The following is a 12,892-nucleotide window of genomic DNA, read 5'->3' as shown; positions in this document are numbered from 1 at the left end:
ATATATGATTGCATTTTGATAATTGGCCAAATTGAAGAGTTAGGTTCTTTTTAATGAAATCCTTTGTTAATGATAGATTTAATGCAGATTGTTTGAGAAAAGATTTGTCTATTTTTCTATTTAGTAAATACTTATTCGCGCAAATTACTTGTTAACCCAAATATTTGTTTAGAAAGTGTCAGAATTAATTATTTAAATTATAAATTAAAATGAATTTTAGGCCAAATTAACGAGCAAATTTTACTTTAATGTATCTAAATTTTTTACTTCACTAAAGTTTACATAAATGTATGACTTCGTTACGGGACATGTTTCGACTTTACTTGATCCTCGTTACGTATCAAAAAATTCGTAAAAAGTTCTAAATATTGAACGTTACAATAAAGCGATATTATAAATTAAATTAAGTCCTAATGCTAAATACATTTCTTAAAATAGCAAGCGCTAAAGTCAATAACTGTAGTCAACATTTTATCTGATCAACATTGTGGCTGATCATTCGCAATAATACTGTTACTCCAAAACATTGTCGGTAGCTTTATCCAGATCCTCTCACACATTCTTGATGCAGCCGTAAACCAGCGTCACTCCAAGTGATCAATTTTAAAGTCTAAGATATTGATATTTGTATTTGTCAATAAATGTATCCGGCTGCTGCACAACGATAGTAAAAGGTCGTATTTCTTTCGAGGCTCCTTTATTCTTCCGGTCCTCAAAATATATCAGGCAAGTCGGACACATCTATAGGACTGCTAAGAAAAATAGCTATGCCACAAGTAACAAGGTCCACATTATGCGTCCGTCTTGTACAACGTCGAACGAACGACTAGTCGTTCAGCGTTGTACAAGACGGACGCATAATGTGGAAGATGACGCTGTGCTCTTCCTTGTTAATTGTGGCATAGCTATTCTTCTTCAGAGCAGTCCTATAGACGTGCCCGACTTGCCTGATACATTTTGAGGACCGGAAAGAATAAAGGAGCCTCGAAAAAAGTACGACCTTTTGCTATTGTTGTGCAGCCGAACATTTATTGACAAATACAAATATCAATATCCTGGACTTTAAAATTGATCACTAGGAGTGACGCTGGTTTACGGCTACATCAAGAATGTGTGAGAGGATCTGGATAAAGCTAAAAAAATAAAGGAACCAAAAAAAAAAATAAAGGAACCTCGAAAGAAATATGCAATAAAAAATTGTGAGTTTATATGTTGAACTTTTCTTGTGTTACCACGTTTTGATTACTACTACAATGTAAAATTAACATATCACTAATGTGTTATTATTTTTATAACATTTTCATGTGTTACAACTTTATAAATTAACACTTTGTGTATGTCTCTTAGAAATGGAATATTATTTCAAGTACTTTTAATACAATTATTTCAAATAATCAACATGTTTCAAAGTTAATTTAACATGATTATTTGAAAATTTACTTACGTCTTTTAGAATCTTAAAAGTATTCAAAATAATATTCTATTTCTATGAGTTACATATCCTATGAGTTATTGTAACTACTCTTCCATGTAGTTTTAAATAATTTATATGTAACATAATTTATATGTACATCACATTTAAAGCGAATTTTTTGATACATAACGGTTTTGAAGAAGACCAAGTAAGGTCAAAACATGTCCCGTAACGAATAATTATACATTTATGTAAACTTCTGTGAAGTAAAAAAATTAGATCTATTAAAGTAAAATTTGCTTGTTAATTTGGCCCAAAATTCATTTCAATTTATTATTAACATAAACGAGCTGGTCTATTTGTTTATTTTAATTATGTAAGGTAAATTCAATATAAGAAACAAATTATAATTGCATCATTAATAATTTCATAATCAAATAAACTATTTTGAAATATGCAAAATTTGAAAATTATTTTTTTTTATGGCATAATATACTAAGAATTTTCACTTTATTTAAGTAAGTTTAATTAAGAAATAATTATATTATCTGATAAAATATTTTCATTATTACTTACTAAACTCGTAAATTGTCACATAATTATTTATTATATATCGCAGACTGTACGCGGATTGATGTTATATCTTTTTTCTTTAATTACAGAATAACAACGGATATCCTTCAAGAGATTGTTTTGTCAATCTATACATTGCATGCATATTTTTATAGTGCGTAAAATTTTTGTCAAAAATCTTGCGGTAAAGAAATTAATTTCACTATGTAATTAGAATATTTTAATATTGTCGCAATTGGGCATGCCCAAATATTAAGAAAGTTATGATAAGAGTGTTAAAAATTTGGAAATTGAATGCGCAAAATCTTGGCTAGAATCTGAGTTTAAGAAGCGACTGAAACATGCTGAAATATGCACTTTTTTAGTATGTTTGAAAATAAACTTTTATCTAAACTGGAATATTAATAAGAAAAAGTATTTTTAAGTTCCGATTATCTTATCGTGAAGCGAGAGATTACTTCATGAATGTTTCGAAGAGGATTGTTCCACAGTTTTGTATTAAAAGGCCGCTTTTGTAAAAAATTGTAAGATAATATTTTTTCACCAGCAAAGTCAATATTATTCTATGATTTGGGAATAAAAAACAAATTCATCTATACATACAACATTTTCCTTTTTTTTGTTGTCAGCTCATAAAATAGCTTCCACAGTTCTTGTATTTCCCAAGATATTGTATTAATATTATTAAAGAGAATGAATAAAAAATATCTAAGCGCAATTTTATTAATAATGATATTAGTCAAATTTTTTTCTTTCTTTCCAGTATGCATCGCCGTGTAATAACACTTGCTATATAGCAATAACGCATAAGATATCCCTCAAAGAAAGTATATACGCGATATACGTATTACATATTGCGGGGTTTCTTTGGCATATACATAGTATGATTATAAAGTTACTTGAACTACTTAATCGCTACGTGTCATATATTATTGCACGATAACAGAATATTCTTACTTATTTTTCTATGATTTGTATAATATAAATCAAAATTTAATATATATACGACAAACTTAAAATTTTACAACTGTCAATATTCAAGTATTCGAATAATTGTGACTAGCACACACACTCGAATATTCGGCTCACGGTATTTGGGCATCTGCGCGATACTACATTATTACTCTACTATTATTATTTATTACATCATTTATTTCATACATATCTATAAGAGTGAAAATGATCGATATTAATTATTCGAATATTTGAATACGTTGAAGCTTGAATAATTCGTCAGAAAAGGTAACTTTCCTTGAAAATTCAAATTTTACTTTGCAGTTCGCGTTCGTGTTAGTAGTAAGGCTAGGCCGGTTCTAACTCGGGAGCAATGAGGGGGGGTGAGGGGCGAGGGGGGGGAATGTAGGCGCGGGGGTACCTGTGGTACGTACCGCGGAGGGGGGAATGACCCGCAGGGTCTGACGTGGGAGGTGGGTGGTGACCCGCGAGACCTAACTTGGGAGATGGGGGTCATTTGAATTTGGCGAAACAATTTTTGTGCATTTACTTAAAATTTGTTTGATTTTGTAATTTGATTTTTTTTATTGCTGTTGTTTTTTAAAGTTTATTGTAACTAGAATGAAAAAAGTTTATTAGTATACATTAAAACAGTTAGATTGTAAATATTGTTAAACCGTCTCATGTAAAATGTAAAATATTTTAATTATATAGTGAACTGAATAAATTTCTCAGTTCAAAGAATCGTTTGGTCATTGTGATCATTAAAATACAACAGACAGCGTTATCTTTTTGATCTTTCCTTTAAACAATCATTTCCTTTTACCTTATGAGATACCTATATTCAAAGTTAATTGAAGGTCCCCCCTTCTACATGTCGCTTGCTCACCTTTATACGCGCTTGTTTCCTTATCTCAGTCGAAGTGCGGTTGTGGTCGCATTTACCACGATCACCTCGTATCCCGAGTAATAAAGAACCTATCAACTTTCGTCGGTTTTTATGCGTCTCGACGTCTCATAGAGGCGCAGTTTTCTGGAAGAAGCAGTTCGGGAGAAGCAGTCCTTACACGTTACTAGAGTTAAAGATAAAAAAAAAACCAGAGTTGGTAGAAAGCTGTTGATAAATAACTTATTAGTCCCGTGAAACGATGACCTTCCATTGCTTGCAAAATTGTGAAGTTTCATTTTTCGATTTTGTAAGTGTATAGCTTATAGTGTGTAAATTGAAAAAGATTTTCTGCCGCACCTAGAAACGCCAGTGAGATGACGCAGACAAACAAAGACTACCTCGAAGACATGTTGGACATGTCGGACGTTCCGAATATTAATGACTGTCAAAGCGAAATCCCCCAATTTTTCGCGAGAAGCAACATCCTAATAACGGGTGGTTCCGGTTTTCTTGGCATACTTCTAATAGAGAAATTGTTGCGGTAAAATTATATTTTAATATAAAAAGTCTTAATGTGCACACGAAAATAAAGGATTTGCTGACGTATCTGAAAATTTAGCTAGATACATATTTGAAAATAATCTTGTTGTAGAGACGATCAAAATAATTACAACGCTGGATAAAGTATTGGTATAGTGTGGATGTTATTGCAGTCGATTTTTGTCTCTAAAGAAAATAACAATTAAACATGCAAACACCCAAATTTTTCTTTTTATATATGACTACGTATTATAGTAATTAACATAAATAAGTGTAAATGAATTTACAAGAACAAAACATCCGGAGTATGTTTTCAAGCATTTTCTTTCCTCGGATAAAAGCTATTATTAACATAACTGATAATTTACGATTTATATTCAGAACGCATTTACAACGTTATGATATTAGCTATTAAGGTATTCTATTCATGTTTTATAATGAATGATCTTTCATAAGAAAAGAAATCTTGTTTTATAGAGAATTATGAGAATGAATTATGAATATAAATTTAATGGCATGTTAACATCATTATAAGCGCATTCCATGAATGCGGACTTCTGTGTATTCAAGAAACAGAAGAAGCAGTTGTAGCTATGAAATTTATAAATATTTAACTTTAAATGTTACCTTCAAAAATATTATTAAATATAAAGGATAAAATGCAAATTTTTACAAAAATAAATAGTTTGTTACTACTTCCTTTGAAAAGATTTATTATTTTATAGTAACCGCCACGCGCCATACTAATACTTTTGTTCAACCTTGTATATCGAATACTAAAATAAGCGATGAGAAAGGCTATCGAAAAAGTTTTCATACATTCCAACAATTTTGAGTTTCTTACATAATTATTTTATTGCAACAAAATAGTTTGCATATCTGTATCTAGCTAAATTTTTATACCTTTCAACAAAACCGTTTTTCTATATAGAAACTTTTAGTATGTGAAAATAACCCATTAAAATATGTTAATCTAACGTGAAATAATCTTTAATGTTAAATAATAAAACGTCAGATTACGCTATTCTAACAGATTAAGTGGAGGTATATCAAACGCTTTTAATAATTATTTGTTGTAAGTTTTATTAAAAACAGATGCTGTCCAGACATAGGAAAAATGTACCTATTTATGAGGACAAAAAAAGATAAATCACCCGAACGAAGACTCAAAGATCAATTTGATGATATTGTTAGTATATCATACAAATAATAAGCATATATGATGTATATTGTAAACATAATTAGATGAAGATTTTTCATCATTCCTTCAAAATCTTTTTCTTTAGGTTTACGAAAGATTAAAGAAAGAGCAGCCCAACTTTAGTACAAAGATTTTTTCAAAGAAGTATTTCTTTCCATTAAGGTGCGATTTAGCACATATAGAAAACTATGTATTTCTTATTTTTGTTTCAACATATTTTAACATGATTTAACATATTTTAACATATCTAAAGCTTATTAAAATCGAATCGAAAGTCGCGATAATAGAGATTTTTAACTCTTTCTCCCTTCCCCAACTCGGACTTTCTATCTTATTCTCTCTTCACACAGCAAGTGAATAAAATTCCGTACAGGGTCATCCAGACTCAATGATGTGTTTAATCTTTTTGTACTCGTTACCTTGAGACAACAACCTTCAGACGTCAAATAAATCAATATTTGGACACAACAACATTTTGATTTCTCCAAAACCGATAATAAATAAATTATGAAGAAAAATTAGGTACCATCTCTACATTATTAGAAATAATAAATAAAGAAAAATATTTTTTCAAATAGAATTAATTCGGAAAAGGGTTAAGAGTTTAGTAGCTTTTGAATAACCCTCAACTTTTATTCTTATAACTTTACTGAAAAGGCACTTACGTCGGTGTAAATTTGTCTAATTTTTCATCGTCCAAAATATCGACTAAAGTTAAAATCTTATCCGTTTCTATAGGCGGAGAATAATGTTTTTCATCAATGAAATTATGTACACAATTAGAAAATGCGGTGGATATATAGACAAATGCCTGGAAAAAATTGAAAATTAAATAAGATAATTTTTGCCATTATAAAGCTTAAAACTGTAGCAAATAACTTCTTTCGTACCTTTAAATTCGGCATTTCTTTAGCGAAGAGAAGAAGCTCTTTCGTTCCTCTTATATTTATGTTCACCGCGGTATGAAGCGATTCGTTAAATCGTACAGTCGCTGCCGCATGGTAAATGTAATTTACGTCCAAAAGACGTTTGCGGTCTTCCTGTGATAATCCGAGGTTGAACTTGTTTAAATCAGCTTCTATCATTATTACTTTTGTACTAAAGTTGGGCTGCTCTTTCTTTAATCTTTCGTAAACCTAAAGAAAAAGATTTTGAAGGAATGATGAAAAATCTTCATCTAATTATGTTTACAATATACATCATATATGCTTATTATTTGTATGATATACTAACAATATCATCAAATTGATCTTTGAGTCTTCGTTCGGGTGATTTATCTTTTTTTGTCCTCATAAATAGGTACATTTTTCCTATGTCTGGACAGCATCTGTTTTTAATAAAACTTACAACAAATAATTATTAAAAGCGTTTGATATACCTCCACTTAATCTGTTAGAATAGCGTAATCTGACGTTTTATTATTTAACATTAAAGATTATTTCACGTTAGATTAACATATTTTAATGGGTTATTTTCACATACTAAAAGTTTCTATATAGAAAAACGGTTTTGTTGAAAGGTATAAAAATTTAGCTAGATACAGATATGCAAACTATTTTGTTGCAATAAAATAATTATGTAAGAAACTCAAAATTGTTGGAATGTATGAAAACTTTTTCGATAGCCTTTCTCATCGCTTATTTTAGTATTCGATATACAAGGTTGAACAAAAGTATTAGTATGGCGCGTGGCGGTTACTATAAAATAATAAATCTTTTCAAAGGAAGTAGTAACAAACTATTTATTTTTGTAAAAATTTGCATTTTATCCTTTATATTTAATAATATTTTTGAAGGTAACATTTAAAGTTAAATATTTATAAATTTCATAGCTACAACTGCTTCTTCTGTTTCTTGAATACACAGAAGTCCGCATTCATGGAATGCGCTTATAATGATGTTAACATGCCATTAAATTTATATTCATAATTCATTCTCATAATTCTCTATAAAACAAGATTTCTTTTCTTATGAAAGATCATTCATTATAAAACATGAATAGAATACCTTAATAGCTAATATCATAACGTTGTAAATGCGTTCTGAATATAAATCGTAAATTATCAGTTATGTTAATAATAGCTTTTATCCGAGGAAAGAAAATGCTTGAAAACATACTCCGGATGTTTTGTTCTTGTAAATTCATTTACACTTATTTATGTTAATTACTATAATACGTAGTCATATATAAAAAGAAAAATTTGGGTGTTTGCATGTTTAATTGTTATTTTCTTTAGAGACAAAAATCGACTGCAATAACATCCACACTATACCAATACTTTATCCAGCGTTGTAATTATTTTGATCGTCTCTACAACAAGATTATTTTCAAATATGTATCTAGCTAAATTTTCAGATACGTCAGCAAATCCTTTATTTTCGTGTGCACATTAAGACTTTTTATATTAAAATATAATTTTACCGCAACAATTTCTCTATTAGAAGTATGCCAAGAAAACCGGAACCACCCGTTATTAGGATGTTGCTTCTCGCGAAAAATTGGGGGATTTCGCTTTGACAGTCATTAATATTCGGAACGTCCGACATGTCCAACATGTCTTCGAGGTAGTCTTTGTTTGTCTGCGTCATCTCACTGGCGTTTCTAGGTGCGGCAGAAAATCTTTTTCAATTTACACACTATAAGCTATACTCGTACACTTACAAAATCGAAAAATGAAACTTCACAATTTTGCAAGCAATGGAAGGTCACCGTTTCACGGGACTAATAAGTTATCTATCAACAGCTTTCTACCAACTCTGGTTTTTTTTTTTATCTTTAACTCTAGTAACGTGTAAGGACTGCTTCTCCCGAACTGCTTCTTCCAGAAAACTGCGCCTCTATGAGACGTCGAGACGCATAAAAACCGACGAAAGTTGATAGGTTCTTTATTACTCGGGATACGAGGTGATCGTGGTAAACGCGACCACAACCGCACTTCGACTGAGATAAGGAAACAAGCGCGTATAAAGGTGAGCAAGCGACATGTAGAAGGGGGGACCTTCAATTAACTTTGAATATAGGTATCTCATAAGGTAAAAGGAAATGATTGTTTAAAGGAAAGATCAAAAAAATAACGCTGTCTGTTGTATTTTAATGATCACAATGACCAAACGATTCTTTGAACTGAGAAATTTATTCAGTTCACTATATAATTAAAATATTTTACATTTTACATGAGACGGTTTAACAATATTTACAATCTAACTGTTTTAATGTATACTAATAAACTTTTTTCATTCTAGTTACAATAAACTTTAAAAAACAACAGCAATAAAAAAAATCAAATTACAAAATCAAACAAATTGTAAGTAAATGCACAAAAATTGTTTCGCCAAATTCAAATGACCCCCATCTCCCAAGTTAGGTCTCGCGGGTCACCACCCACCTCCCACGTCAGACCCTGCGGGTCACTCCCCACTCCGCGGTACGTATCACAGGTACCCCCGCGCCTACATTCCCCCCCCCTCGCCCCTCACCCCCCCTCATTGCTCCCTAGTTAAAACCGGCCTAGCCTTACTACTCGTGTTTTATAAATGCCACGTTCGTTCAGTATCATATCACGATTTTGAAAAGTGTGCGTTTTTTTACAAATTTCTAGCATAAACATGTTCTCATTCATTAGTTAATTGTTGTTGTCAATCTAGACCGTATTATATAACGAAGATACATAGTAGTATAGGAGATCTTTTTAAATTTTATCATATTTTATTCGCCATCGTTACATTTACTAAAATGTAAAAACATGTATCTATAACTATTCTTCTGTTTAAAAATAAGTTTGTTTATTACTGGTAAAAATAATGCAGTTGGCAAAAGTGAAAATTACTGGCGTTGCGTTTCATTTCTTTCATTAGTAAAACCAGGAGACGATCCCAAATAGTCCGAAACGTCATAAAGATTTTCAGGTTTAAAATCGGACATTTCAAGCCTTACCGCAAGCTTATAATAATGTTGCAGAAATCTTTTGTAACTTCCATATTATATTACAATGTTTTAAAAATGTCCACAATTTTAAACCTGAAAGTATGACATTTCGGACTATTTAAAATCATCTACTAGTTTTACTGGTGGAAGAAACAAAACGTCAGTAATATTTACTTCAGTCAACTGTATTATTTTTACTAGTAATAACCAAACCGATTTTTGAACAGGCTATACATGTCTTTATTACCTCGAAACATTCGAATTATTTGGAATCTTTTTCTTTAATATTTTTTTTATTTCTCTCTGTTTACGTATCCTTGCAATTCACACGCAACAATATTAACAAAGTAGAATTGATTGTTGCATAAATAATTACTAAAATAGACTGCTTTGTAGCAATAGATATCATTACTTTATCAGAGGTTTCATAAAATCACAATTGGATACTATTGGCAAGCTTTGTTAAATTCTTTCTATGTACAAACACATTGAGAATATAGGTGGTGTATCTCATTTACATTTAAGTATAAATTGCATAATATTAGCGAGGAAGCGACTGTTCGCGTTGTTCGCTAAATATAATGCAAATATGATATAATTAAAGACGAAAGGTAAATGATGAAAGTGGATATTATACATATATTATACTTTATAGAGAGATATAAGATTTCAGGGAGTTAAATGATATGATCTATGATGACTGAGGGAGAGATTTTTGAAATAAGAATAGAGATTGCAGAGTAGAAATTCCAAATGAAAGTCTTGAAACGATCAATTAAAATACTTGTGTACTGCATCAATACATGTTTGTTTCTGTTGTCTTCTTGTTAAACGGAAGTTTCTGCTGAGGTAGTACCATTCGCTTTTAAAGGACTGATGCTATCCTTGGATCGTATTAAATCTACCTGAAATATTGAATTGAAATAATTATTAATTCCTTTCGAAGTACCTTACTTTTTACGTTTTTCCTAAAAATTTTCGAACAAAGTGAACATATTGAATTGTGTTTATTGATAATTATTATTTTGTAAATTCTTTAAAAATGTATATGTATGTAGAAATAATTATAGGCATGTACGAAATGCACAATTACATTTTAAAATTACTTCTATAGCATTTCATTTTATTCAACATTTATTATTTAACTAATTTTTGACTAGCAATTTTTTTTATTTACTTGAATAGTAATTTTGTGAAAAGAATATACAGTCCATTAACGAAACAAAATAGATATTTTAGATATACTATATATATATAGTATATTTTTAAAAAGTGTATATATGTAAAATATATATACGGTGTATCAAACTTTTTATAAGGACGCTTAACTATACTAATCAACAAAAGCGTGTTAAAAAAATGCAAGTTTATTTATGCCAAGAAAAATGCTGTTAACTTGATTAAATTTTTCAAAAGTTGTCAACTTGACTAAGTTTCTTCAGTTCAAGTATTTAAAGTAAATACATAAATAGTTGAGCTGAAAAAATTTAATCAAGTTGTAAAATTTAATCAACAACTTTTCTTTTCAGTGTATGCAAAACATGTTTAAAATAAAACTTTTATTTGTAAACATTTTTTCCTCGTTTTTACTCAACATTTTGTTCATAATCTGGCATTTTACTTTCTTTTTTTTTTTTTTTTTCGAAAATTGCAAGTGATATCAGAAAAAGTTTAAGTAAAAACAATTGATTAAAAGATCTATCCAATGAAATAGGTAATGAAAACTTTTTTCTCAACTTCCGACAACTATCCTTACCGAGAAAAAGGGTGATACAAATAGTCTGATATACTCTGTATATCACATATAAATATACACATATAAAAAAGATACATACACATAAAATAATAAATATATATGCTATATATATCTTTTGAAAATCATCTTACTTGTGATAATATTTTTTTTGTCGATGTGCAGAATATCCCATAAGTGACTAATATGAATGACAATTATTTAAGTAAGTCTAGGACAATACATTTTTATTGTATGTATCTTATTAACATAAAGATAAAATTTTAATGCTCATGCAACAGTAAGAAACAACTAATACTAAAAACAATAAAAGAAAAAAGTCTTTTATCTCATATTACAAAGTGAGAAAACGTATTAGTCCGTTTTTTCTGTCTTTTATGTATTATGTTTTAGTAGATAGTCTATGAGAGTCTTAAACCAGTGGCAATAAGGGGTGGGATGAGAGGCGAAGGGGAATGTAGGGGGTAGTAGTTACTGTACTAGCAGTACTAGTACTAGCAGTACTGACCGCGGAATGGGAAAGATCAATCATAACAGCATTTTGATCTATCAAACGAATTATTCGAATATTACTTTTAAAAATTTCTACTTACACTATCTCGTTTGATACAGATTAGAGAGTTTGATAGAATTTTTTACAACACTAAAAATTGCTTCACACATCGTAACTGGACAATTATTCGGGTTAATGTTTTATAATTTCGGCGACGATGCTACAAGAATACAAAGCAACATCTCTTGCTTATTTATCACTCCAATGTTTTTATTTTTTATGAACTCCCTACAGACAGTAATGCTGTGTAAGTGACATAGATCCTGTTATCATATGATAAAAGCATGCAGAGTTACGGTTTGGACCCTGCGCATTACTATACATTACCTGGCTACACATGGGATGCAATGTTGAAGAAAACGGGTAAGATTCGAGTTGCTCACAGACATAGAAATGCTACTTTACGTGGAACGTGGGATTCGTGGCGGTTTAAGCCAATGTTCGGGCAGATATGCAAAGGCTAATAATAAGTACATGAAATCGTACAATCCGTCAAATCCGTCAATCCTTTGACTTATTTGCTGTATAATGATGTGAATACTCTTTATGAATGGGCAATGTGTCAACCGTTGCCATACGGTGAATTTAAATGGGTCGAAAACGTTGACAATTTTGATGTAAACGCGATAGCATTAGACTCGAACACTGGGTATATACTGGAAGTCGACCTTGCATATGAGAATCTTCTGCACGATCGACACAGTGACTTACCGTTTTGTCCTTCGAACGATAAGCCTCCAGGGTCAAGGCAAAAGAAATTACTAGCGACAGTGCATGATAAAAAGCGTTACGTCATCCACCACCGCAATCTTCAACAGTGCACGCGTCATGGGCTTCGAATCGTAAAAATACATCGCGTACTTCAATTCGTTCAATCCACTTGGCTCAGCGATTATATAGAATTAAATACAAAATTTCAAACAAACGCGAAAAATGATTTCGAGAAAAATTTATATAAATTAATGAATAATGCAGGTTTCGGTAAAACAATCGAAAATGTACGTAATTACGTTAATATAAATTTACATATTAATGAATTTATACATTACTCAACATACCTGTTTAGTAGAACACGCTATTATAATCTAAAC

At 30.5% G+C, this 12,892-nt stretch overlaps 3 protein-coding genes across 17 annotated transcripts in view; 1 reads left to right on the top strand and 2 right to left on the bottom strand.

Annotated features, from left to right (window-relative positions):
* Positions 1 to 2,585: 2,585 nt before the first annotated feature.
* Positions 2,586 to 8,992, bottom strand: LOC105199846 (fatty acyl-CoA reductase 1). Its single transcript, XM_011167115.3, has 4 exons — positions 7,993 to 8,992; positions 6,805 to 6,898; positions 6,462 to 6,707; positions 2,586 to 6,382 (listed from the first exon to the last, which is right to left on the bottom strand). Exons 1-4 carry the CDS (start codon positions 8,157 to 8,159, stop codon positions 6,233 to 6,235), a joined length of 657 nt encoding a protein of 218 aa, XP_011165417.3. The 5' UTR covers positions 8,160 to 8,992; the 3' UTR covers positions 2,586 to 6,232.
* On the top strand, positions 4,168 to 6,011 carry LOC120358326 (fatty acyl-CoA reductase 1-like). Its single transcript, XM_039452213.1, has 3 exons — positions 4,168 to 4,371; positions 5,466 to 5,559; positions 5,657 to 6,011. Exons 1-3 carry the CDS (start codon positions 4,205 to 4,207, stop codon positions 5,801 to 5,803), a joined length of 408 nt encoding a protein of 135 aa, XP_039308147.1. The 5' UTR covers positions 4,168 to 4,204; the 3' UTR covers positions 5,804 to 6,011.
* A 777-nt stretch (positions 8,993 to 9,769) lies between the features above and the next one.
* The window catches only part of LOC105200077 (electroneutral sodium bicarbonate exchanger 1), a 66,714-nt gene continuing 63,591 nt past the window's right edge, over positions 9,770 to 12,892 (bottom strand). For 14 of the 15 annotated variants that reach the window (XR_005575286.1, XM_039452187.1, XM_039452201.1 and 11 more), the window contains one exon: positions 9,770 to 10,400. Coding sequence is in view for 14 of the 15 variants with exons in the window: in XM_039452187.1 (XP_039308121.1) it covers positions 10,323 to 10,400 (78 nt within the window). In the remaining variant the exon portion in view is untranslated. The remainder of the gene's footprint in view (positions 10,401 to 12,892) is intronic. The other variant, XM_039452195.1, reaches the window with a different exon arrangement.

This window comes from Solenopsis invicta, chromosome 7 (assembly GCF_016802725.1).
Source record: "Solenopsis invicta isolate M01_SB chromosome 7, UNIL_Sinv_3.0, whole genome shotgun sequence".
In the NCBI taxonomy this organism is placed as follows: domain Eukaryota; kingdom Metazoa; phylum Arthropoda; class Insecta; order Hymenoptera; family Formicidae; genus Solenopsis; species Solenopsis invicta.
This window is presented reverse-complemented; position numbering and strand designations above follow the sequence as displayed.

What these genes read in the sequence shown, in the direction of transcription:
- LOC120358326 (XM_039452213.1), top strand. Translation starts at nt 4,205, where the DNA reads ATGACGCAGACAAACAAAGACTACCTCGAAGACATGTTGGACATGTCG. An exon ending in CTAATAGAGAAATTGTTGCG is followed by an intron (nt 4,372 to 5,465) that starts GTAAAATTATAT and finishes TATTAAAAACAG; the next exon opens with ATGCTGTCCAGACATAGGAA. An exon ending in AAGATCAATTTGATGATATT is followed by an intron (nt 5,560 to 5,656) that starts GTTAGTATATCA and finishes CTTTTTCTTTAG; the next exon opens with GTTTACGAAAGATTAAAGAA.
- LOC105199846 (XM_011167115.3), bottom strand. Translation starts at nt 8,159, where the DNA reads ATGACGCAGACAAACAAAGACTACCTCGAAGACATGTTGGACATGTCG. An exon ending in CTAATAGAGAAATTGTTGCG is followed by an intron (nt 6,899 to 7,992) that starts GTAAAATTATAT and finishes TATTAAAAACAG; the next exon opens with ATGCTGTCCAGACATAGGAA. An exon ending in AAGAAATGCCGAATTTAAAG is followed by an intron (nt 6,383 to 6,461) that starts GTACGAAAGAAG and finishes AATTTTTTCCAG; the next exon opens with GCATTTGTCTATATATCCAC.